The sequence below is a fragment of the Hemicordylus capensis genome, chromosome 1, assembly GCF_027244095.1.
Source record: "Hemicordylus capensis ecotype Gifberg chromosome 1, rHemCap1.1.pri, whole genome shotgun sequence".
In the NCBI taxonomy this organism is placed as follows: domain Eukaryota; kingdom Metazoa; phylum Chordata; class Lepidosauria; order Squamata; family Cordylidae; genus Hemicordylus; species Hemicordylus capensis.
The window spans coordinates 352,896,401-352,923,510 of record NC_069657.1 but is presented as its reverse complement, the minus strand read 5'-3'; the positions used below and the strand labels follow the sequence as shown (position 1 = coordinate 352,923,510).

Genomic DNA, 27,110 nt, shown 5'->3' with positions numbered 1-27,110 from the left:
CATTCCACATAAGCAGGATTTTTACTTGCCTGGTCCTGGACATCCTCATCACAGAGCTCCAGCTGCATAATACGTTCAAACGGGCGGAACAGAGCCTCATTAAAGTGAAAATGAGGGAGCTCATTCCAGTCTGCCAAAATTTCAGTTAGGATGTCATGGATAAAACAGACTGCCTTCCGAGAAACATTTCTTTCTTTATGGCAGGCAGCCTGCAAAAGAGGGGAGAGAAGAGCAGACTTTTAGCCAAGGAAAATATTGCCTTTCAACAGAATTAATAGGAAACATTTGAGGGGGGAAAGAGTATCTTGGGAGGCCCAGTTTTAAAATTAGCTGCAGTATGTTTAAAATGCTGCTTGAAATCTTTCTTAAAACCAGTATAGTACAGAGAACCTCTGTGGATCACATGCATAAGAAAACTAGCTTCAAATTCCTATTCAGACAGTAAGCTTAATTGGTAGCACTGAACAAGTCACCAACAATGTGTAAGATAATATATTGTAACCTGTTTTCTAAACAGAAATGGGAATGCTTCTGGATAAGATTGGTTTTTTTAAAGTATATTAGAAAACGATATTCTTAGCATTCCACAAAAATAATTATTATCATCATTACTGTTAAGCATGTATGTAGCAAGTCACAAACATTCAAAGTAATCCATGAAGCTCTTCTCATGATCAGTGAGATGAGCTTTGAGGCTAACTGCAGGGAAGGGGGGGGGTTAACCTTACCTTCCCCACAGACGATACTCCGTTGGTCTCTGCTCGCCCAGATGAGCAGCAGCTTCCCTGTGGCACTCCCGCGCCTCACTTGGGTGTGCGGGGCCCCACCCCACAAAGCCCCAATAATGCACCGTGCAAGTGCACGGTACATTACTGGGAGCCCCCCTCCCACCCCCAAGTCTGCCACAGATGCAAGCAGCCATGGCAGACACACGATTTAAAAAATGAAGGTAAGTGTGCGCTTGCTCCCTTAACCTCATTTAATGATGGTTTTAATCAATATGTGCATGTAATATATTATGATTAGGTATTATATGTGATCAAAAAAATTTTTTGTTGGAATTCACCTTGGATCACTTTGATAAGAAAGGTGGGATATGAATATTTGTAAACAAACAATGTCAGGAAACTACATATCTGAGCATTCTTTAGATTGGCTGTGCAGGTTTCCTAGTATAACATTAGTTCTATGCCTCATTCACTTGTTTAACATTTGTTCAGATTCATTAACTATGCTGGGACTGCCCTTTGCAACTTTAAAATAATACAACCCAAGAGCATTATATGTTTTCCTCACCTCCACTAGATGAGGTGCCACCAGGTTCCAGCAGCGCATAAAATGGAGTAGAGGGCGGGATTTACTCCTCACAATTCGGAGCATGGCACCTCCTAGACGAAACAAGTGGAGTGCGCTTCTCCTGTCTTGAGTAGATTTTACTTCTCCTACAAAAGAAAAAAGTGCAAAAAGGACCTGTTAATATGAATTGTACATATCAATAGATATGAAGTACCTGTTTATATGAATCCCTGCTAACTGGGCAAAGAGGCACCTTTTTAAGGTGGTGATTCTCTTTATTTAGCAGGTGGAGAGCAATTGGCCCTATCCACCCCCAGCACAGTACCTCCAGTGACTGTTGCTGGTGTCTATCTTACATTTCTTTTTAGATTGTGAGCCCTTTGGGGACAGGGAGCCATCTTATTTGTGTTTTTATTTATTATTTCTCTATGTAAACCACTTTGGAAACTTGTTGAAAAGCAGTATATAAATATGTGTTGTTGTTGTGTGTATAAAAGGCTACTTAAACATTTCTGCTTTTATTCTCTGCAGGTAAAAAGCTTACCTGGCATTGCCAACGAATAATCAGTTGTATCTGTAACTAAGTGGAAGAGCTGGGACTGAGACGCTTTCTTCAGCTGATATAGGAAGCCTCCCAAGGCCATCAGGTTCAACTTGTCAACAGCATCTTCAAAAAGCCTACAGGAAAAGAGGCAGAATACATACCTCAACATCTAGAGTTTAAAGTCATCTATTAGATACGAATGTGCAATAAGCAGAATAGCAGGAACCTTTTTGTTTTTGTTTGTAGAAATGATACCTTCCCTTTAATCATGAGTAATGTGCTACAGAAACAGGGATGACCCTGAGCCAAAAGCAGGACAGAGCCTTGTTTATAGGGAAGACGGGAAATGGAAAGGACTAGTTTGGCCTTTTTGGCTTCACCTTTCCCACTTAATACAACATATGCCCAAGAAAAGCTTTCATTAAATTTCTCGGGGATTGGCAGTGTCCCCTTGTGTATGGCAATATTCACCACATTGTGATCATTTATCGTAAAACAGGGGTTACCAACTTTTTTTAAACAAGTGTGCCCCTTCTGTTGCAAACCGTCAGCTCCAGCACCCCACAGAAATTTTTAGGATGTGTTTGCGTGCACAGGCAGGCACACACACTCACACACAAATTGAACTATTACATTTATGGGGTAGGCTACTATAGTAACTGGCTTACATCCAGACTAAGTTACTCATGAGTCCTCCTACTGGAATTAATAGGACAAGTAAACTTGTCTCAATTTAAATGAGACTGCTTATGAGTAACTTAATCTAGATGCAAGTCCATCTCATAACTGTAAGATTTGTGTGTGCGTGCGTATGTATGCGTGTATGTACATACAAATACAATAATGAGTAGTACCCTGTCTCCCTAAAAGTAACACTTCAGTTTGTATTTTTATGAGTAATTTATGCTCCTAAGTGTCTTTCATGTCAATGGGAGTACTCAGTACTAATTTTCTGAGGCCTGTAAGGCTGGGGGGAGGGGTATGCCAAGCTTCAGCATGCAGCGAGCCAATCAGGAGCAAAGGAGGAGGGACTTCATCCTCCTCTCTCCCCTTCTTCAGCAGATACATTGCTGAGCACAGGCTGGCTGCAAGCCAGAGATCCTCAGATGGGGAACAAATCACATGGCTGCAGCGTCGGGAGGCAGAAGGGCCCTGAGTAGCCCCTGGGAGCCCTTCAAGTACCCAGGGATACTAGTACTCTTGTTGGGATCCTCTGCTGTAAAACATACATGGAAGTTTTTTGAAGGTACCCAAACCTATGGCAATTGTCATACCTGTCAGCCTGAGTAGAGAGGGTGAGAATAGCCTTGGCAGCACTACTTCCACTCATCAGGCTGCCTCCACGAAAGTCAAGAGCTTTTCCCTTGCTGCCCTCTTTGATGAGTTCCTGAATGGAAACTGGCTGGATGACAGGGTTGTTGTTCAGTGTAATCTCTTGATCCAGAATCAATTCCTGGGGCGAGTCTGCAGATTGGACTTCCCCTTGCAGGCCTCCTGTGGTGTGTTGCGCCTGGGTAATAGTTATTGGTGGCTGAGATGTTCCATCGCTGAAATGAGCATGTTCCAGAGTGCTGATGTATTCACATACTCTGAAAACAAATAGGAGCGTGAACAGTAAAATGGGCAATTCTGGCTTTGATAAGTGTATCTTATTGGCAACAAACTAATTTCATTCTACGGATCAATTCTACGGATCATCTACAGCAGCATTTACAGCAATGTTTCCCAACGTTTTTCATCATGAGGCACACTTGCCTAAAAAAATTGGGGCACACTGCCCACCCAGCAAAGGCACCCCCTTTTTTGCAGCAGCAAAGCTGCCAACCTGCCACAATGGGGAAGCCAATGGAAGCGCTGCTTATGCAACTGTCCATTTTTCACAGCCCTGATGGTGCCTTTGAAGGGTGCAGCAGCCCTGCAGCACAGAGGTGTTTATACACACACACACGCAACACTATGCTGGATGTCAGCCAGTGAGTTATAGCTAGATTCTGTCTTCCTTAAGTGAAAGAACTTCTTCGTGTTAAGGATGTGTGTGGGGTTTTTTTCACTGATCCCCCATTCCTTTCCCAACTCCCTGTGCCACATACCATTTATGTTCCTGAGGGTTTCCTAAGCCTCAGAAGGAGATGGGGGGGGCTGGAGAGGAGGGGAAATCAACAAAAATTGTCCCCCGCTTGCTTGACCAACAGTTCTTCCACTCAAGAAAGGCAGAATTTTGCTACAGCTCAGTAGGATTAGATATGTGCAAGGATGCAGTGTTGGATTACATGATTCTACTATAATAATCAGGGAATTTTAAGGCAGAGTAAGTAAAATTTTATACTGTAAATACACTTGTGACAATGTAAAGGTAAAGTGTGTCGTTGAGTCGTTGTCAACTCCTGGCAGCCACAGAGCCCTGTGGTTATTTTTGGTAGAATACAGGAGGGGTTTACCATTGCCTCCTCCCATGGAGTATGAGATGAAGCCTTTCAGCTTCTTCCTATATCACTGCTGCCCGATGTAGGTGGGAAACATACCAGTGGGGACTGGAACCTGCAACCTCTGGCTTGCTAGTCAAGTAATTTCCCTGCTGTGCCATTAGGTGGCTTGCAAAAAACCACACATGTGTCAGGGAGTAATATATGGCTGGGAAGAAAAAATGTTAAAAATGTTTTTTAAACTTAGGAATGTTTTAAGGAACCTTTAATGTTGATTAAAGTTAAAAGATTTAATGCAAATATTTTGGGAAAATTTTGTGTGTGTGTGTGTGTGTTGTAGTAGCAAGCATGAACTGTTCCCTTCACTAAGCAATCCACTCTGTTTGCATTTGAATGGGAGACATGTGTGAGCACTGTAAGATATGCCCCTTAGTGGATGGGGCCACTCTGGGAAGAGCATCTGCATGCTTGCATGCAGAAGGTGAACTATGAAAGAAAAAATGGCCCCAGCACTGAGAAACTCTTCACAAGAATGGACGCATTTTCAATGAAAACAGACAAGAAGTTGTTAAATCCTTTTTAAAATGAGCTATTTTTCAAGAGACTGTTAACTCTGCCATTTTTCATTTTTCTTTATCTGAGATTTCATATGGATAATCTTAAAACAGACCTGACCTAATGTCTGTTAAATTTCAGGCCAGTATGAAATATATTTCAGGCCAATATGGCTCTTCCTCCAGGAAATATAAGCTGAAGAAGGTAATGCTTCTCTACATCCTGTTTATAATCATAAAGACATGTGACACAGATCACTGCCTCATGCCGCAAAATGACCTCAGAGATCATTTTTGGCTTCCTAGGAACCACACATATGCAGTTTATAAACCTTTTAAAACTGCATATACTGAGGTCAAGTGTCAATTGCCCGACTGCAGATACATAGAATTGCGAGTAACAAGGTCCACCTATATTGGTTTTCATTTATAAGAGAGGCAGCAACTAGAGAAGAGCTGGGATGTAATAAAAATGAAGAAAGGTTATAACAGAGAAACCCCAAGGAAGTCAGAATGAAAAATGCAGACAAATATTCATCCATGATTTGATCATGGATGAAGGGGCCGACCTGGTATGTATTACCGAGACTTGGTTGGGGGAGGCTAGTGGTCCAGTCTGGTCCCAGCTTCTTCCTCCAGGATATTCTGTAGAGGAGTGGGTGAGGGGATGTGGGCGGGGATGTGGAGTGGCTGTGGTCTATAAGGATAACATCTCCCTTAGCAGGGTTCCTGTAAGGGTTTCGGACCATACTGAATGTGTGTACTTGAGTTTGGAGACCAGGGATAGATTGGGACTTCTGTTGGTGTACCGATCACCCCGCTGCCCAGCGGATTACCTTACTGAGCTCACGGATTTGGTTGCGGAACTCATGTTGGAGTCTCCCAGACTCTTGGTGCTGGGGGACTTCAATGTTCATTTTGGGACCAATCTGTCCAGGGTAGCTCAGGAGTTCATAGCGGCCATGACGACTATGGGCCTATCCCAAGCGGTCTCTGGATTGACGCATATTGCAGGTCACACGCTTGATTTGGTCTTTTATTCTGATCAGGGTGGTGTTCCGTGGGTGGGGACTCCTATGATTTCCCCGTTGTCATGGACAGACCACCATCTGGTTAAGGTTGGACTTACAACCACTTCCCACCTCCGCAGGGGTGAGAGGCCTATTAGAATGGTCCACCCGAAGAGGTTATTGGATCAAGTAATATTCTAAGAAGCCTTGGAGCAATTCAGTGTTGGCTTTGCCGGTGATCCTGTTGATGCCCTGGTTGAGAACTGGAACAACTTGCTCACCAGGGCAGTAGACATGATTGCTCCAAAACGTCCCCTCTGGCCCACTTCAAAATTGGCCCCTTGGTATACGGAAGATCTACAGGGGCTGAAGTGGCAAGGTAGGTGACTGGAGCGCAAGTGGAGAAAGACACGATTCGAATCCAACAGATTGCAACATAGAGTACATCTAAAGCTCTATGCTCAAGCAATACATGCGGCAAAGAGGCGGTTCTTTTCTGCCCATATTGCCTCTGCGAATTCACATCCAGCGGAGTTGTTCAGGGTTGTGAGGGGACTAGTATCTGCTCCCCCTCCCCTGAAACAGAATTTGGAGTCACCAGTTACCCGGTGTGATGTGTTTAAAGAGTTTTTTGCAGATAAAATCTCTCTGATTCGGGCCGACCTAGATGGAGACCCCACAATTAATTTGATGTCTGAACTGGAGGTGCCCAACAACTCCTCTTATGTGATTCGACTGGATCGGTTTCATTTTGTGACTGCTTGGAGCGGTGAGGCCTACCACTTGTTCTCTTGATCCTTGTCCAACGTGGCTTGTTCTATCTAGCAGGGAGGCTGTTGTAGACAGCCTGGTGGAAATCATAAATGCTTCTCTGAGAGAGGGCAGGATGTCTCCTAGTCTTAAGGAGGCAATCGTTAGATCTCCTCTAAAGAAGCCTGCATTAGATCCCTCAGAGTTGAGCAATTATAGGCCTGTTTCCAACTTCTCATGGCTGGGCAAGGTAATTGAGAAGGTGGTGGTTCCAATCCTACCTCTCAGATAGATTCTAGATGGTGTTGATTGGAGACTGTTGGTCTTCGAAATCTGAGCTTAAGTATGGTGTCCCTCAAGGCTCCGTACTTTCTCCAATGCTTTTTAACATCTACATGAAACTGCTGGGAGAGATCATCAGGGGATTTGGAGCTGGGTATTACCAGTACGCTGATGACACCCAGATCTACTTCTCCATGTCAACTTCTTCAGGCAATGCCTGCCTGGAAGCAGTAATGGGCTGGATGCGGGAGAATAAACTGAAGCTGAATCCAGATAAGACGGAGGTACTTATTCAGAACTCTAGAGACGACTTTGATCTACCTGTTCTAGATGGGGTCACACTTCTCCAAAAGGAACAGGTTCTCGGTCTGGGAGTACTTCTGGATTCACACCTCTCCCTGGTTTCTCAGGTGGCCAGGGGTGCTTTCTATCAGCTCAGGCTGACACACCAACTGCGCCCATTTCTCAAGATCAATGACCTCAAAACAGTGGTACATCTGTTGGTAACCTCCAGACTTGACTTCTGTAATGTGCTCTACGTGGGGCTGCCTCTGTACATAGTCCGGAAACTTCCATTGGTTCAGAATGTGGCAGCCAGGCTGGTCTAGTGCTAGTTATAACATATAAAGCCCTAAACGGCTTAGGCCCTGGGTATCTAAGAGAGCGTCTTTTTCACTACAAGCACCACCACCCGCTGAGGTCATCTGAGGAGGTCCGTCTCCAGTTACTGCCAACTCGTTTGGCAGCTACACATAGACGGCCCTTCTCAGTTGCTGCCCCGAGATTTTCAGTTTTCAAAAAACACCTGAAAACCCATCTCTTTGCCCAAGCTTTCTCAGCTTCCTAAATTTTTTAGGTTTTAATCTCTGGTTTATTTTTAAATTGTTAAATTGTTTTAAGTTTTTTTGTATATGTTTTTAACTTGTTTTATGCTATTGTTAACTGCCCAGAAATGAAAGTTTGGAGTGGTATACAAATTTGATAAATAAAATAAAATAATATAAAATAAAAAGAGGAACATTTTCCTCTCTTTGCCCGACCCTTCTTTTCATGAATGCTCTTGATACTGATGGTGGAAATAAGATGTCAGAAAATCACTGCAGAATGCAGATGCTACTGATGAGATGAAAGACTGGTTTGGCCAATAAATAAATAAATATATTAGACCCTCTCTTTTTCTTCAAAAAGAAAAGAAAAAGGGAGAGTCTGTGCCAGCTGCGACTAGGGAGAATATGCAGCTCTTTAGTTCATTGCATATGTGTCTACATGGCACAGGAAAAGAGAAGTTGATGTATCATACAGTCTGAAATTGTAAAGATTTCTTCTGTATATCAAGAATAGAAATAACACATTTTAACTTTCTTTTCATTTTATCATATATATCACACTCATATATTTGAGGAATTTATTTGACAGAGGGAGTCTGACTGTGTTGGTCCTTTTGGATCTTTTGGCAGCTTTAGGTTCTATTGATCACAGTATCCTTCTGGACTGCCTGAGAGGGAGGCACTGCTTTACAGTGGTTCCATTCCTACCTCTCGGGCAGATTCCAGATGGTGTTGCTTGGAGACTGTTGCTCTTCAAAACATGAACTTTTATATGGGATTCCCCAGTGTCTCCAGTGCATTTAAACCACAGGGAGAGATCATCAGGAGATTTGGTGCAGGGTGTTATCAGTATGCTGATGACACCCAAATCTATTTCTCCATGTCAGCATCATCAGGAGAAGGCATAACCTCCCAATATGCTTGCCTGAAGGCAGCGATGGGCTGGACTAGGGATAACAAATAGACTGAATCCAAATAAGACGGAGGTACTTATTGTGCTGCATCAGAACTCAAGAGACAATTTTGATCTGCCAGTTCTGGATGGGGTCACACTTCCACAGAAATAAGAGGTACACAGTCTGGGGGTGCTTCTGGATCCCACAGTCTGGGGGTGCTTCTGGATCCCATTCCCTGGTGTCTAAGGTTGAGTCAGTGGCCAGACGTGCTTTCTATCAGCTTTGACTGACACGCCAGCTGTGTCTGTTTCTTGAGATAACCTCAGAACAGTAGTACATAACGTTTATTTATTATGTATCTAACGTAATTGTATACCGCCCAAAATAGAAGTCTCTTGCATTCTTATAACAAAACAATAAAAACAAGTAAAAGTTTAAAACATTACAACAATCTGAAATTTAAGATGTTAAAACTGTATTAAAAACCATCAAACTATTAAAACAGTATCTAATTAAAAGCCTAGGTGAACAAATGTGTCTTGACTGCCTTTTTAAAAGTTGTCAGAAGGGTATACTCGTGAGTCAAATGGGCCGTAACCCCAAATTTGGCTTTTAAAAAACCAAATCTGGCAACAGAGGTCAGAGATATGGAGGCTCTTTTCAGCAGGGAGCGTGTTCCAAAGCCTTGGGGCAGCAATGGAGAAGGCCAGTTCCCTGAGTAGCCACCAGACGAGATGGTGGCAACTGCAACTCCCTGCTGAACTAAGAGCCTCTCCATCTCTGACAACTTTTTAAAAGTCTCTAAATAAACATTTATTCACTAAAGCTTTTTTAAACTAGTCTTGTGGTTTTAAATTTTTTAAGGTTTTAATCTCTGTTTTAATTTGTTTTATGTGCTGTAAACTGCCCAGAGTCAGAGGTTTGGGGTGGTCTACAAATTAGGCAGGGAAGTATGCAGGTAACAAGTACCCGCCTAACAATCACAAACTTTTGCACAAACTAGGCACATTTATTTATTTATTTATTTATTTATCCAATTAATTAACTAACTAACTAACTAACTAACTAACATATTTTATACCGCCCAAAATGCAAGTTCTCTAGGTGGTTTACAAGAGAATAAAAACAACCAACAAAAGATTAAAACATTTCAACAATTAAAAGTTAAAAGTTAAAACTATTAAAACACTATTAAAACAGAATTAAAACAGTATCTAATTAAAAGCCCAGGTGAACAAAAGCGTCTTGACTGCCCTTTTAAAAATTTTAAGAGATGGGGGAGGCTCTTATTTCAGCAGGAAGTGTGTTCCAAAGCCTCAGGGCAGCAATGGAGAAGGCCCATCCCTGAGCAGCCACCAGACGAGCTGGTAGCAACTGCAGACAAACCTCTCCAGATGATTTCAATGGGCAGTGTGGTTCATAGCAAAGAAGACATTCTCATAAATACCCAGGGCCCAAGCTGTTTAGGGCTTTATAGGTTATAACCAAAACCTTGTACTTTGCCCGGAAACTTATCAGCAGCCAGTGTAGATCTTTTAAGATAGGAGTGATATGGTCTCTCTGAGATGACCCAGAGACCAACCTGGCTGCTGCATTCTGGACCAATTGCAGTTTCCGGATTACATACAAATGCAGCCCCACACAGAGCACATTGAAGTAGTCAAGTCTGGCGGTGACCAGCAGATGTACTACTGTTCTGAGGTCATTTATCTCAAGAAATGGATGCAGCTGGCGTATCAGCCAAAGTTGATAAAAGGCACCTCTGGCCACTGTCTCAACCTGGGACACCAGGGAGAGTTTTGTGTCAAGGAGCACCCCCAGACTGCCTACCTGCTTCTTCTGGGGAAGTGTGACCCCATCCAGAACAGGCAGATCAAAATCATCTCCTGAGTTCCGACCCCGTATGATAAGTACCTCCGTCTTATCTGGATTATCTGGAGCCCCTGGTGACGCAGTGGTAAAACTGCCACCCTGTAACCAGAAGGTTACAAGTTCGATCCTGACCAGGGGCTCAATGTTGACTCAGCCTTCCATCCTTCCGAGGTCGGTAAAATGAGTACCCAGAATGTTGGGGGCAATATGCTAAATCATTGTAAACCACTTAGAGAGCTTCGGCTATGGAACGGTATATAAATGTAAGTGCTATTGCTATTGCTATTCAGTCTCAGTTTGTTGCCTCTTATCCAGCCCATCACTGCCTCCAGGCAGGCATTTAGGGAGGTTATGCCTTCTCCTGGTGATGTTGACATGGAGAGATAGATTTGGGTGCCATCCACATACTGATAACACCCTGCACTAAATCTCCTGATGATCTCTCCCAGTGGTTTCATGTAGATGTTCAACAACATCGGAGACAATAGAGAGCCCTGAAGGACACCATACCGAAGTTCAGTTTTTGAAGAACAGTCCCCGAAAGACACCATCTGGAATAAGCTCGAGAGGTAAGAGTGGAACCACTACAAAGCAGTGCCTCCCACCCCAACCCCCTCAGATGCTCCAGAAGGATACTATGGATGATAGTATCGAAAGCTGCCGAGAGGTCCAAAAGCACTAACAGAGTCACACTTCCTTTGTCAATTCCCAATTGGAGATCATCCATCAGGCCGACTAAGGCAGTGTCCACCCCATAGCCCACCCGAAAGCCGGTCTGAAACGGGTCTAGATAATCAGTTTCATCCAAGACTGCCTGGAGTTGGGAGGCCACCAGCCTCTCAATTACCTTGCCCAGCCACAGAATGTTGGAGACAGGCCTGTAGTTGCTCAACTCTGAGGAATCCAGGACAGGCTTCTTCAGAAGTGGTTTAATAATTGCCTACTTAAGACAAGGAGACATCCTGCCCTCCCTCAGAGAAGCATTTATGATCTCTACTAGACCTTCTACAACAACCTCCCTGCCAGATAGTATTAGCCACACGGTAATTAGTATTAGCCAGATAGTATTAGCCACACGGCAACGGTCAAGAGAACAGGTGGTAGGCTGCATTGCTTCAAGCATCTTGTCCACATCCTCACAAGTCACAAATTGAAACTGATTCAGCCTAACCACATAAGAGGAGTCGTTGGACACCTCCAATTCAGACACTGCAGTAATTGTGGGGTCTAAATCCAAGTCAGCCCGAATATGAGAGATTTTATCCACAAACAATTCATTAAACACGTCACAGCAAGTAATAGATGGTTCCAAATTCTGATTCAAGGGAGGAGGGGCACTCACTCACTAGCCCTCTCATGACCCTGGACAATTCTGCTGGACGTGAACTTGCGGACACAATACGGGCTGAAAGGAATCGCTTCTTTGCTGCCTGTATTGCCAGAGCATAGATCTTTTTTCATTATAAGCATACTATCTGCTTGCTTTTATGGAGCTAGGAGAGTCCCACCAAAGACAATGGATAGCAAACTAGGTAATCTGCAGTCAAAGAGTCTAGTCAAGTAGAAAGAAAGATTTTTCAAAATATGGCCTAAATGGCTCAAAATGAAGATGAACACACATTTTCCAATGCCATACCTAAAGACATGTGGCCAGCAGTCTTGATTATGGCTCCCCATCTCCAGTCCCACACCGAGAATGGCATCCATGCACAAAACGTGAGCTGTGTGCAGGCAGATCCCTTGCACTTTCCCCATCTGCTCCAGTTTTTGCTCCACTTTCAGTTTTACTGTACAGTGAATAAATAAAGAAAAGATTTTTTATTTCTAAAACAAACCCGGGGGTGAGGTATTTGGTGCAGAAATTGAAACTTGAAAGTTCAGAACACAGAAAATAAGCAGTTCCCTAATGTCTTATAGCAGACTTCCTTACTTTATCTAGACTCAAGTATTTTGGGGTGTAATCACACTTCCACTTACCTGGGAATACGTCCCCACTGAAATCTATAGAATTTATTTCTACATGAATACATTTAAGACTGCCGTCCTTGTCTTTATCTAATGACAACTTTCTTCCATTCTCAGGTCTATTTAGGTTTTTGCTTCTCTGCTAAGAAAACTTATTTTGATCTTTGCAAAAAACCCATATCCAAAGGGAACAATCTCTATTATGGGCAAGCCCAGAGAAGGAAAAATTACAAGGCTTTCCAAGTGCTTATAATATTGACCCAACATGGCAAAATGACCAAAACAGGACCCATATCATTGTTAAGTAATAAACCAATTGACTTCTTGATGTGTACCTTGAGCTATGGCATCACTTGGCTCTTGGGCCTCTCTTTCCTCTTTCTCCTCTTGAACACATGAAGCAGCAGCCATCTGAGCAAGGGCAGACGCACAATTAGCAGCCACTCCTATGACAAGAAAAATGTTCTTGTTTAAAAGTACAGAATATTCATTAATCCACTAACCATGTACTTGCTACTCATTTGACAAGATAAAATGAATGACATGAGACTTTGCATGAGGCTCACTGCACTTTGTCTGCAACCTACCCTCTTCAGATACTGCAATGCCACACGTACCTAAAGCACAGCTGAGCCGGGCTGCCTTTCTTAGCCCATCCAGACTCATACAGATGGCATCCTTCTCCTTCAGGTTCTGCTCCTTGACTCCTTCAGCTCCTAGAATGAATGCTAATCTTTTGGAGCTCCCTGCCATGCGGCCAGTCAGAGGCGTTGATAAGGTATCAATCAAATTCTTCCAACAGCCAATCAGCAGGTATCGGGCAAAAGCAGCCCCTGAAGCAACAAAAGAGAAACAGATAGTCCCTTGGTGTCTTGGGAAAGACAAACAGCACTCACTGTTGGGAATCAGTATGAATTGGGTTTTTGTGTTTTTAAAATTATTTCAAATAATAAGTAATACAACTAAAATGCATATATAATCAAATTTTTTTAAAGGAAAAAGAAAAGACACAAAGATATATCTAATCTGAGCCCCCGATCTTCATATTTAAAATAATTTCTCTCAGTACCATAATTTTTTTAAAAAGTAGAGAACAAACAAAAGGTAAAAAAGACCTTCTTTTAAAAATATAATCCTCACAATCTATATAATTCTTTACAATTAGACCAAATTATTTAAAAAATTCCTCTTTTCCATTATGTCAGAAAAAAACTTGTTCAAACTGTGCTAGGGAACATCCATCCATAATCCACAACTGTATATCAGAAGTAAACTTGTCCTTCCAATGTTGTATCGCAATCCTTTTGGTAATTCCCCATGCTCAAAGAATCCATTGTTCTTGATACACAGATAAGTTCCATACTTTGGAGATATATCCCAAAAGAACAAGAGCATCTCTAACTACCAAAAATCACTGCATAGCTTTATTAACAATTTTATGAATTTTTGACCAAAACAATACAAGAACAGGACAAGCCAAGACCATGCGTGTGAATGTTCCACCCTCTAAATTGCATTGCATTTGGGAGTCTGCAATCAACCTTTCAAAAACATTCTTTGTGGTGTCCAATAAGTATGGAACAGAAGCTTCTGCTGTATTAACCTCATTCTGAGGTCATTCCCTCTGCCCCGCTCAGAGGGAAGGCAGGTTTATATTCGCCCGAGATTAATGGATCCGTTGGCATTGCAGCATGCTTTATGGGACCCGATGCCCCTTGATTCGTTGGATGCCCTAGTTGCCGACTGGAGTAGCCTTTCTGAGGCTATTGATACGATCTCACCGCAGCAACTTGTGAGATGTCCCCGGTACCCAGCTCCGTAGTATACCCCAGAGTTGAGGGAGATGAAACGGCATCTCAGACAATTAGAGCGGGGCTGGAAGAGAACCCAGGACGAAGTGATGAGATCATCTTATAGATAATTTATGAGGTCCTATGAGGTAGCGGTGAGGGACGTGGAAAAAAGAGTTTTTGCCACTGCATCCGCAAGCTCAGGGCCGGCTAAAGTATTTGAGATAGTTCTATCCTTGACAAATTTTTCTGGTACAGACCATAAAGTTGGAGAATTGTGTATGGGTGGTGAGGTTTTTAAGGGCTTTTTTTGTGGATAAAATCTCGCTGCTCCGCTGGGACCTCCCCCTCACTCTTGATGCAATTGAGGAATTGGAGGCTCCATGGTCATCTACCGGGCCAATTTTTGAGAATTTTAACCAACTTTCAGAGGCCGATGACGGCTATGAGGCCTACCACATGTGCCCTAGATCCTTGCCCCTCCTGGCTGGTGAAGGCCGCCCGGGAGGGGTTGCAGACCTCCTTTGGGAACATTATCAACCTTTCCCTGGAGATGGGGATTTTCCCAGGAGAGCTGAAGGAGGCATTGATTAGGCCACTTTTGAAGAAGCCATCGTTGGATGCCTCGGAGCCAGCTAACTACCGCCCAGTATCAAATTTGCCTTTTTAAGGTAAAGTGATAAAGCGAGCGGTAGCAATACAACTTCAGATGTTTTTGGAGGATGCAGAGATTCTTGATCCCTTCCAGTCTGGGTTTTGGCATGGGCATGGGGTAGAAATGGTCCTTGTCGCTCTAGCTGATTATCTCCGTCACCAGCTTGATAGGGAGGATCGGTGCTGCTGTTGATGTTAGATCTCACAGCAGCATTTGATACTGTGGACCATGATATTCTGGTCCACCGCGTAGCTGATGCTGTGATTCGAGGTGTGGCCTTGCTGTGGCTGTGTTCCTTCCTACAAGACCGGGGATATAGGGTGGCAATGGGCAATGAGAGGTCTTCACGTCAGGTACTAACATCTGGTGTCCCCCAGGGGGCTATTCTCTCACCCTTGCTGTTCAATATTTATATGCAGCCATTAGCAAAGCTGGTGAGGAGTTTTGGGCTTGAGTGCCACCAATATGCGGATGACACCCAGCTTTTTCTGCTGATGGATGGCAGGGCTGAGGACACCATAGCCCAGCTGACCAGGTGTTTGGAGGTGGTCGTAGACTGGCTGAAGCAAAGTAGTCTAGGGCTTAATCCGGATAAGACTGAAGTTCTGTGGCTGGGCCCGAAGAGGTCAGGGGGGAATCTTCAATTACCGAGCCTTGATAGTGCTTGTTTGATACCTCAGCCTACTGTGAAGAGCCTGGGCTTGATTCTTGATGCCTCTTTGAATATGGAGGCTCAGATCATGGAGGTCACTCAAAACGCCTTTTTTCAGTTAAGCCAAATACAGCAGCTGGCTCCCTATCTGTCCCCTCTGGATTTGGCCACTGTGATCCATGCGACGGTCACTTCCAGGTTAGATTACTGCAATTCGCTTTATGTGGGACTGCCACTGCGCCTAACTTGGAGATTGCAACTGGTGCAGAATGCAGCAGCCAAGGTCCTTACTAAGGCGTCTTGGCGAGCACATGTGACACCTTTGCTCGTTCAGTTGCACTGGTTGCCGGTTGAGTCCCAGGTTACGTTTAAGGTATTAACCTTAAGATTTAAAGCCCTACACGGTATGGGCCCTCCATACCCAGGACCACCTTGTTCGATACGTCCCTCTCCGGGTCCTGATATCATCCACAAGTAATGCCTTGGTGATCTCGGGCCCTAGGGATATTAAATTGCAATCAACGAGAGCCAGAGCCTTCTCAGTGGTGGCCCCAACTCTATGGAACGGTCTCCCCAATAATATCAGAACTCTCCATGATCTGTTGGCCTTTCGTAAGGCATGTAAGACTGAAATGTTCCACCGGGTGTTCGGTCGCTGAGATAGCTGGTGGTAGAGTGATCCTGTAATCCATGGTTATTATGTCATGTGGAATGAGTATTGTATGGGGTTGTGTTTTATGAGGTTATGTAAGATATATTTTAATGGAAGTGTGTTGTTGTGTATGTTATTGCTTGTAAGCCACCCTGAGTCCTATGGGAGTAGGGCAACATATACATCTAACTAACTAAATAAGTAAGTAAGTAAGTAAATAAATAAAGGGGCATATTTTACTGCCTTCAGGAGCACTTGCCATTGATTTCAAATAAATCAAGTTCCCTATTCCAGCGTTCTTGTATGTAATTAATATCAGTCTTAGCTATTTCTCTAAATTTTTGATAGAGAAAAGTTACTGGTTTAGATACATCCCTTAGGGCCTTTCACATGTTATGTTCAACACTTTTTTGACTGTACACAGGTACAGTCATTCACATGTTATGCTGATGTTGAACACAGTTACAGAAGTACAATTCCCATCTGTTCCATGCATTTGAAGGGACTGTATTCAGGTTCAGACATTGACACAAACACATGTATGAGTGTACAGATATCTGCAGGCTCGTACAGCATAAGGATTCAGAATCGGACTCAAATGTTCCAAATCTATTAATAAGAATGGAGTTTGAGGCAGCAATTGCATCTGGTCCTAAAAGCCCTGTTAGAAAATGTTCAAGCTGAACCAACTGCCAATTAGCCATCTGTGGTAATTCAAATTCAGACCTCAAATTATCAAAAGATTTAAAAACAAAATCAGATTTAATAAGCTGATCCAATGTATTAAGGTCTTAGGAAGTGCAATTAACCTCCAAAAAGGGTTTATAAGAAATCCTTAACCTTGGGTTTCCCCACAGTGTAAGCCTATCATGCATATAGGGATTAAAACCCTGTCTATGCCCCCAAATTCTCCACATATATCTTGCAGCATAAAGCGCAGGCAAGAATACAGATACAAACAAACAAACACTGATCCTAATACCTGTCAAGATTTTAATGGAGCCACATAATAACTCTCAAGTAGCTGCCAAAGCGAAACTACAACCTGCTCCCCATTCCATTCCATACAGAAGCTAAACTATAAGCCCATGGTAAGCTTGAAAATGTGGAAAATTAAACCCACTTCTCTCACCGGTTATTGTCATTTACCAAGAGAAAATTTGGGAGTGCTTCCTTGCAACAAAAACGCTATGGTCTAAGATTTCTAAGATATATATGGTCTAAGATTTCTCTGAGTATTTGGGATAAAATGCATGTTGTCAAAATGAATGTATTGCCTAGACACACACACACACACATTTATATATTTATATATTCTAGGCAATACATTCATTTTGACAACATGCATTTTATCCCAAATACTCAGAGAAATCTTAGACCACCTATCCAAATCATTTTTCATCTGCAACAAAAACCTTGAAATTTTTAAATAGATCATTTGAGATAATTTTCTAGCCACTATAATAACTAGGTAAACAAAAGATTCCAGGCAACACCTAAAACCCCATCTTAAAATTATTCACACTACCCTTCAAACTTCATATTCTCAGAATATCATAGCTTCCAGTTAACATGGAGGACTTCTGGTTAAGCCGCATTTTCAGTTCACTCCCCTGACTCTCAGCTGTTTTTGGACTGCTTCAATCTTTTTGAAGAGCATTTGGTCCACATGAAGTATGAACAAAAGCCATATAGACTGTGAAAATGTGGAGAAAGGATTCCCTGCCAGATATCTCTACCAGTTCATGTTTGATAATGTAGATGTGGGCAATGATTCACACTATTCAGCTCCTTTACCTGCTATAACTGCATCATCTGGCTTCCAGCTCTGGGTGAGAGGAGACTGTGTGGATGCAGAAGCCATCAGCTGCCCACCTATTGCACTGCTCCCCAAACCATCAATGTCTGCAAGGAAAAACAAGAGGTTACTATATTGTAAGAAAAACCATCTAAGGGGTGATATACAAATTTGTGTATACCTCTTGTGGTGATGGAAGAAGGTGTATAAAGCTGCATAGAAACACTTGCCACATCTCAGCTTTGACTGCTGTGGGAGCTTAACTGGGTAATCTTTTTTTAAATAGACAATCTTATCCTAGAGTACAAGTTTTTGTAATATCATCAAAGGACAGTTGATGCCAAAGAATGACCCAGTTTCCGAAAAGAGTTGTCTGAGAATTCCAGAGAGCTGATTTGCTGCCTAACTTTCCCCCCAAGGAGGTAATGCAGTCCAAGCTAGTGACAGAAGGGAAACACCCTGGGTGAAGATGGCACAGACTGTGGTGGATGTGGAGTGCGTGGTGGGAGAAAGACTGAAAACCTACTTGTTCCTTTTTACCTCATGTTAAGTGTTTCACTACATAGTTCAACTAATTCTACTGGATGGTATATGAAAGAGGGGTCTGTAAAGTAAGGAATTTCTGTATGCTCATACATAATCTTGTCATAAGCAACCAGGGTGAGAGCCCTAGCAGGGTGCGGGCCTGAGACAAATCAGCCAGTGCGGGGCCCCCTTCCAGTTAATTCTAAGAGGGGTTAAAAGAGAGGGGCTCAGCGTGGTTGCCCTGCTTGCCATGTCTTAAGGACAGCCCTGCAGGCAACTGTCTACTTAGAATAATTGCACCCTGAAGCAGCCTAGGATCTCAACACAAGAGATTTTGGCCACTATCAACCCGATTCCACACACCACTCATTTCTAATGTTTTGGACAATGCATTGAGCTGGTAGTGAGCATTTATTTCTCCATTGTCTTCAAGTGGGCATATTACCACAGTACTGACCAGTTAGCATAGTGATGAGGGGAAGGCTGTGCTCTTCAGGGCTTCCCCAATATCCAGCCTCTCCAAGAAGATTTCTCTCCAGTACCTGGTGGTAAAGTTCTTCAATCCAAGCCTGAGAAAGTACCATCAGCCCTCCACTGGATTGCACTTGTTTCATAAACTCCTTCTAAAACAACAAAATAAAACAGTTTGGCTAGCAAGGCATTACTAGATGGCTTGCTTTTTCTTCAAGACCACTAATTCAGATATGATCAGGAGGCAGGACACTGAGGTGATAAGTTTAGATAACAATTATTCTCTGAACTCAGGATACTGCTAAGTATGTGATGTTCCTCACAACAAATGACACCTCCAAACACACTCAGTGGTAGTTTTCTTTCTTATTAAGCACTCACCATTAACACAGGGGTTTGGGCAGGCTTCTTTCGGTAGTAATCTGCATTCAACAGCTTCAGGTTGAGCAGAAGAGTGTAATGAGATACCATGTAGAGACTATCTGCATTCATCAGTATCTGGAAGCTAAAACTCGTATTCCCTTCAAATCCTGGAGAGTGCATCATACCTAAGAAGGCAGAGATATAACAAGCATTGTGCACCAAAATCAAAGCTGCACAAACTGTTCATGGTTTTCTTCATGGCACATTGCTTATTAAAATGCTAAATCATTGTAAACCGCTTAGAGAGCTTCGGCTATAGAGCGGTATATAAATGTAAGTGCTATTGCTATTGCTAAAAATATAATCCATAGTTCTGGAACATGCCAAGCTGAAGCTGCTCTATTTTCAGTGGGAAAAGGCACTCTCACATACATGCACCCTCTCTCTCTCTCTCTGCTTAATCTGCTTCACAATGAACAACATCCCATGTATGATATTCTGAAAAACAGGTTGCTTACCTGTAACAGATTATCTGGTAGTAGTTCCATATATTCATAATGACTGGGTTCTGCGCCTGCGCAGACCATGCTTCAGATAGAATTCATTAGCTCCTCGCAATGCCTAGCCGCCAGCAGCACGTGACTGCAGTACCCTTAAGCGAAGGTTAGGCGTCCCTTTCCTCAGTTTCTTGGTGACTGATAAGCCACTGTGTTCAACTGGACTTGGGATGTAGACTTGCAGTCATCTGGTCCTATGAAACTGACTGTTGAGGTAGACCTTGACGTAGCTTGTCCTCTGTCTGCAGCAGGGATGGACAGGTGAGTCTTATGAATGTATAGAACCACTACCAGATCATCTGTTACAGGTAAGCAACCTGTTTATCTGGATAGTGGTTCCATACATCCATAATGACTGGGTGATTCACAAGCTGCCCATCCGGTGGTGGGAGCAGCAAGCTACGGCAGAACTCTCTTCAAAACTGCCCGTCCAAACTCCACCACTGCTGCCATCCTAATGTCCAAGGCATAATGTTTGGTGAATGTCTGGTGCGATGCCCACGTGGCTGCCAAGCAGATTTCCTGGAATCTGATGCCTGCTAGGTGTGCTGCCAAAGTGGCCCATATCGTCGATGGCGGCGTGACTTTTTGCAGGTCATAGGCCATCTTTATCAACTCTACTAACCAATATGCCAGCTTCTGGTGAGTGGGAGACTGGCCCTTATGTAGGCCTTTTTCACAGATGAAAAGGAGTCTCATCTTCCCGATGTGATGAGTTGCCTTTAGATAGTAAAGGAGTGCCCTCCTCACATCTAGAGAATGCACTGCCATCTCCAAAGGCGTCACTGGATCTCTAAAGAAGGCTGGCCAGATGATATCTGTATTCAAGTGGAAGTCGGAGATCATCTTGGGTCTGAAGTCAGGATCCAAGCGCATAAGAACGCGGTCTCTGAAAAATTTGGTATATGGTTCATATATCCAGAGTGCCTTAAGCTCACTGACTCTCTGTGCCGTGGTTATTGACCCTAAGAATAGCGTCTTTAAGGCTGTCAGTTTCAATGACACAGTAGCCATGGGCTCAAAGGGGTGCTCTGTCAGCGCCCCAGGCACTAGAGACAAGCTCCATTTCTCTCCTGGCTGTCTAACTGGTGGATATAGATTATTTATTCCTTTAAGGAAGTCTTTACACCTAGGGTGAGAGAAAACTGACTTGCCATCCCATCCTGCGTGACGTGATGATAACGTGGCCATGTGAACCCTTATGGACACACTGGCCAAGCCTGCCATCTTCAAAGAGGTAAGATAGAGGAGTACGTCCTTAAGGCCAGCTGCCCTTGGCGAGAAATGATGCTCTCGAGCATATGCACAGAATCTCCGCCATTTAGTCGTATAGTTACGCCTGGTAGATACCTTACGAATGTTCAAAAGGATCTTTCTCAACAGCCTATCCTCCAGGCCGTGAGAGTGAGCACTGATAGATTGGGGTGCAGCACTCGGCCTTGATCTTTAGATATCTGATCTTTCCAATTGGGGAGACATCTGCATGTCCCCTTCGATAGTCTGAGAAGTTGCGTGAACAAAGGTTGACATGGCCACCAAGAAGCTATCACAATTGCCTGCGATTGCTCCTATAGCAGTTTGGCCACCACTTGCGGGAAGAGCCTAGTTGGCGGATATGCAAAGAAGAAGATCTGTATCCATTGATATTGAAAGGCATCACCTTTTGAATAAGTGCCCAGACCCATCCTGGAGCAATGTGCTCCGCCGCAAACAGATCCCCTCCGGATGGCCCCAAACTGCAAACAGTTCCCATAGGATTTTGTCGTGCATCTCCCATTCGTGCTGATGCAACACCGTCTCCCTGCTTAATGAATCTGGAAAGCAGTTCTGGGTGCCCTTGATATGTATAGCCTGTAAGTGGATTTGCCTCGGGATACACCAATTCCACAACTGGAGGCTGAGGTTGCAGAAAGCTTGAGACATGGTACCCCCTGTTTGTTCACGTACGCTATTGCCGTAGTGTTGTCCATCTGCAACTGGATTACTGCACCTGGCACCCTGTTCTGAAATGCTTGCAGAGCCCTGTACGCCCCCAGTAACTCCAGAAAGTTGATATGCTTTAGAGCCTTATTCCTGGTTCAGAGGCCCTGAGCTCTTCCTGTTCCCATGTGAGCACCCCAGCCCCGCATCAATGCGTCCGTTGTTAGGATGCAAGTTGGCAAAGGGGCCTTGAGCAGCACCCCCTGAAAGAGATGACCCAGTTTTGTCCAGCACAGCAACAAAGTCAAGACCTTGCGTGGTATTTAGTAGTTGATTGGACTGGGGTTCGACCATGGTACGGAAAGAGAGGAGAAACCAAAGCTGCAGACTCTGCATCTGCAACTTCGCAGATGATGCCGTGGTGGTACAGGAGGCCATCAAGCCTAGTAATATTTGAATCATCCTTGCAGATTGTTGTGTGGAATCTTTGTAACAGGGCGCACATGCAGTGGTATCTTTCTTCTGGCAGATACGCCTTCTGCTCCAGCATATCGAGGCAAGCACCGATGTACTGTAAGCTTTTTGCTGGTATACTCGTTTTCCTCTTCCTGAATGCGGTACAAGACCTCCAAATGCTTGGAGGTAGGAGTCAAAGTCTGGAGAATCTCCCACGCAGACTTCATTGCTCTCGAAATGTGAGGCAACATTGGCAAATATACTGGTTGTAATCCTGATGCCTTGCTCATCATATTATACACTGGGTCATCCAGGTCCAGTGACTTTTGTTTGATGTCGAGGCCCAGAACATGAGCCATTTCTGCCACCTGCTGGTGATACCCATTCATCTCTTCATTTGAGGAAATGGAAGGAATGGCAGTGACATCATCACTGGGATCTGGTACTGTGGGCTCTTTCGGTACTTCTGGTTCCATTGTACCTGAAGAGTAGCCGTCATTATCATCATCATCGTCTTCTAAAGAGGAAGGCAAGAGTGAAGCAGGAGGATCTTATCTTGAATGCAATGATGCCCCACCCCCCATCCAAGACGCAGTATGTCGTGGCGCCAAACTTGGTCGTTCGATTAGCTCTGTCTGCAGTGAGACTGACTGTTTCATTGGCTGGGGAGGTTGGGCCATCTGTAGAGAGACAGATATCATCCTGCTGACAGGCTGCACTGGTTCAGATGGCCAATTGGCCTGTAGGGAGACTGATTTCTGTAATAATGTGGGAGCAGTCGTTTGAACCACTGATTCCTTCAGCTGATGTCTGGGTGAAGCAGGGCGATCTTTCTCACGCAACCATAATTTGAAGAGTGAGTACTCTTCAGGAGAGATAGTACAAGTAGTGGGCCATCTGCCCTGGGGAAGGAGACCCGATATTGGTGTTGTCCATCCTGTACACGATGGTGTTTTCAGGATTGGTGTCAAGTCCTGGAAACCTTGAAAAGTATTAGACGAAGGGATATTGTCCCCTGACTGTAACATGCAGTGAAGGGTGCCCTCTGAACTGTTGAAACCACCTGTGTCTTGCCCAAGACCCATTGGTGCGTTGACTTCGATGTCGATCTCAGGCTTGAGTTCAGCATCATGAATAACTGCTACAGTGTCAATATGTCCCATGTCAGTGTTGAGTTCGGCATCGACTTCCCCGACCCCCGTATACGGAGTCATAGCATCGATGTCGATGTGCCTGGTTGCTGTCCTTGCTGTCGAAGCCGCGCCATCCCTGTGCTTTGCTCTTTCCGTCAACATTGATGGAGATTGTCTAGGGGTGGGTGCCGGAGAAAGAGAGGCCGCTTGATGCCGTGGACTTCGATATATCTGAAGACCTGATAGAGAAGGCGTTCACTCCGAGTGGGTGCCTGCCTCCTTCTCCCTGTGCTGTTTCGCTTTCTTTATCCTGGGCTCCAACATCGGTGTAGAGCCCCTCTTTTAGTGGAGTGCAATGAGACCTCCAGCTTCTTAAAGGCCTGGGTTGCTCCCAAAGCCGAAGCTGTCAAGGCAGTCGATGTCGAGGTGGTTGCTGCTACCGCCGATGATAAGGCGGCTGTCTTGGCCGAAGGCTTTGCGGTGGCCTTCCTAGCAGTCACAGACATAGCCCTCGACGTCGTGGTGGCCTTTGATGACGTCACCTGCGAGACTTTAGACTGCCTTTTCGCAGGTCTCGACACCGTAGCCTCTTGGTGTTTAGGCTGTAGCGCTTGTTCCAGTAACACTACTTTTAGGTGAGCCTCACGATTTTTAAGCGTCTGCTTATTAAAAGTACAGCAGACTGAGCAATTCAAAGTATTATGGGCCTCTCCTAAACAGAATAGGCAGAGGTCATGCCCGTCAGCAGAAGGGAGATTTTCACGGCAATTGCGGCACCTCTTGAAGGTGGTTTTCTCCCTTGTCTTGTCCTTGTTGGAACTCATAAGAGAACAAGAGAATGGGGAATATTACCAAAGGAAGTCGTGATGAGTGTTCCGTGGTCTGGTCAGGGTAAATCCGTCAGAGTGGTCATTTAGAAGTCCGTTGTCTGATCCAAAGTCCATTTGGGATGAGTTTGGGAAACCAAAGGAAATCCGATATCAGTTCCGGGTAGTTTTCTTTTCCATCTCCCCCATTCTCCAGTCCTAATCGCCGTAGTTTAAGGATTGTCCGAAAAGAGTAGTCAGAGTCCAAGCCAGTCAGAAGGAGTTTAAGAAGTAACAAACATTTGAGGAGCAGTTGTTTCTGAAGACGCGATCGCTTAGGCGGTGAACAAGAAACTGAGGAAAGGGATGCCTAACCGCCGCTTAAGGGTACTGCAGTCATGTGCTGCTGGTGGTTAGGCGTCCTGAGAAGCTAACGAATTCTATCCTAAGCATGGTCTGCGCAGGTGCAGAACCCAGTCATTATGGATGTATGGAACTACTATCCAGATCTACCTGAATATTGGGTCAAGCTTGTGACCGAGAGACAGAGCACAGACTAGACACAGCCTTCTGCTAGGAACTCCACTTTAATATGATAATATGCAAACAAATAGGCTCAACTTGTATCTGTTGAAAGGACTCTCTACATATAATCCCTATGGTCAGGGGCTGAATCATATTTGCACAAGAACACAACGAAAAAGCAGTACTGTTTTAATGTAAAGAAAGCATTACCAAGGGTTGGAAAAGGAGCTGAACTCAGAAACCTCTTGCTATGCACTGTTACACAAAACACCTGATGCTATAAGCAATAAACACAGGTTTCCACTCTGGTGTAGGCATGGCTTTACATAGGCCCTTTCCAGAAAATATGGGGGAGCTTCCCCAACTATCTTATTTTGCCTACTAAGCCATTCAGCATATTAGTGTGCACAATTAAAGAACAGTTTGCCTCTGAAATATGACTAGCAGGAAAATTCAGCTCTTGTATTGAGCATTCAAAAGGAGTGAAATATTTAATACTCTGGGTTATGAGACAATTTCCATTAAAAACAAGTAAGCACTGGAGTTTCTTTATATACCATCTGAATGAGTATAAACCAGCATACTGTGTTGCATACATCATGCACAGCTTAAAAACCTGTCAATGAGATAATGTAGTGTTTCATTTTGAAAGTTTTTGTTAATAGCACTTCTGTTGAAAGGTTTTGTTAATAGCACTGAACTACTACAATAAAAATGAGATTTTAATAGTTTTCTCCAGTGGAAGGCATGGAAAGTGGTCCATTAGAATGAAAATCCCCCAAGAATTTTTCAGGATAGATCTATGCTAAGGAGACTGGAATGTAGTGCCTTGTTTGTACATTTTTTCCTGTAAGTCCAAGGGAGTTCAGACTTCTGACAACAGAAATTCCTTTTATGGGGAAACATAGTTATGGTAGATTTCCACATAATTAATTCACAGGGCTGTGCATAGTTTAGAATGCAGATTTCATTAAATGTTACCAAAAACTATGTTTGATGTACCAAAGATGCTTAATCAAGATAGGATGTTCAGTGATTGATTGTTTCTCAAAAATACTTGGGAATTCATTTAATATTAATTCAATTAATATTTCAATTCAATTCAATTAATATTCAATCAATATTTGATTCAATTTAATATTAATGAGGTAAATTATTTGCTCACAGACCTGAACAAAAAGTTGAAGAGAAGTTCTGGAGGGCCAGATCCACATCTTCTACATTAGGAAGAGCTATAAGCCGAGGAAGAAGAGTTTCAAGGGACTGGATAAATAATCTGGCACTGTGCTGATCTGCTTCCTGGCTCTTCAGCAGTTTCAAGGAAAGGCCAGCAGTTCGTATAGGTCTGTGACCTGTACAGTCTCTTGGGGTCTGCTCTTCATCAGCTAATGAGCAGTTGTCTGAACCTATGTCTGAAACATCTGATCTTCCCGAATCTTTTTCTGCTGCCATGGAATACTGGTCACATGAGTCAAATTCTGTCCTAGAAAGATCCTGATCATCAACACTGAAATTACTCTCACTGTACCTGGATCCACAGGAACGTGCCCTGCAATCAACTGAAAGGAAATTAGTTATATCTGGATAAACGACCATATGGCTCCGTTGAACCACATCTGGCTGGTCAATAGTTTCTGATTCTGGCTCCTTATAATGAATCTCTTTAGCCACTTGTCCACCTGGTGACTGCAGAGAATTTTTACGGATCTCAGAATTATCTTCTGGAGTAGTCTGTCCCATTTCACCTTCCAAGGTAGTCTGACCAGTATCTGTGGTAACACTAATACTTATATCAGGACTCTTTTCATTGCCAGCATCCCAGGCGGCATGCTCCGAAGACAAAATACGCCTTTGCCACCTAAAATCAGCATCATTGATTTCCATGGAATCTCTGCTCGTTTCAGCCCCATCCTTTAATTCTTCCAAGCGTCTAAGAAGCAGATGGACCTGTTCCTCATCCAGGCCTTTCCCTTGACTTAACTCATCTAAAGCTCCAAGCAGGGCACAGACACAAGACACCGAAGCATAGCACGCTTCAATACCACCTTTGATGCAAGCTTCAGTCATCCCATCCAGGATGCTACAATTTAAAAACAGTGGGAAGGTGGGAGATTTTAAAACATTCTTTTTCGCTGGACTGGGCATCCTACAACAATCTACAACCAAATAAATGATTAGGCAAAGAAATTATCTTGTATATCTTGCATATGACCATACAAGGGTAGAGAGTAGCAGCATGCCCCCTCCCCTACTCGTGACTGTGCAGGGTTTTTTGCCTGTGCAATCATTTTGCATGATTGTACATCGTCAGTTCAGATTGGGCATCCAAACTTCTCATTGAGGTCCTTCACACGAACTTGCTAGGGAGAGAGGGTGGGCTGCAGGGAA

At 43.8% G+C, this 27,110-nt stretch overlaps 1 protein-coding gene across 5 annotated transcripts in view; it reads right to left on the bottom strand.

The window, feature by feature from the left end:
• The window catches only part of ARFGEF3 (ARFGEF family member 3), a 131,867-nt gene that overhangs the window by 40,843 nt on the left and 63,914 nt on the right, over window positions 1–27,110 (bottom strand). For all 5 annotated transcript variants that reach the window (XM_053289176.1, XM_053289145.1, XM_053289156.1 and 2 more), the window contains 11 exons: window positions 25,892–26,802; window positions 19,344–19,510; window positions 18,949–19,114; window positions 17,966–18,073; window positions 13,037–13,252; window positions 12,755–12,865; window positions 12,091–12,241; window positions 3,115–3,429; window positions 1,841–1,974; window positions 1,297–1,442; window positions 30–209 (listed from right to left, as the gene is read on the bottom strand). In XM_053289176.1, the coding sequence (XP_053145151.1) occupies window positions 30–209; window positions 1,297–1,442; window positions 1,841–1,974; window positions 3,115–3,429; window positions 12,091–12,241; window positions 12,755–12,865; window positions 13,037–13,252; window positions 17,966–18,073; window positions 18,949–19,114; window positions 19,344–19,510; window positions 25,892–26,802 (2,605 nt within the window). The remainder of the gene's footprint in view (window positions 1–29; window positions 210–1,296; window positions 1,443–1,840; window positions 1,975–3,114; window positions 3,430–12,090; window positions 12,242–12,754; window positions 12,866–13,036; window positions 13,253–17,965; window positions 18,074–18,948; window positions 19,115–19,343; window positions 19,511–25,891; window positions 26,803–27,110) is intronic.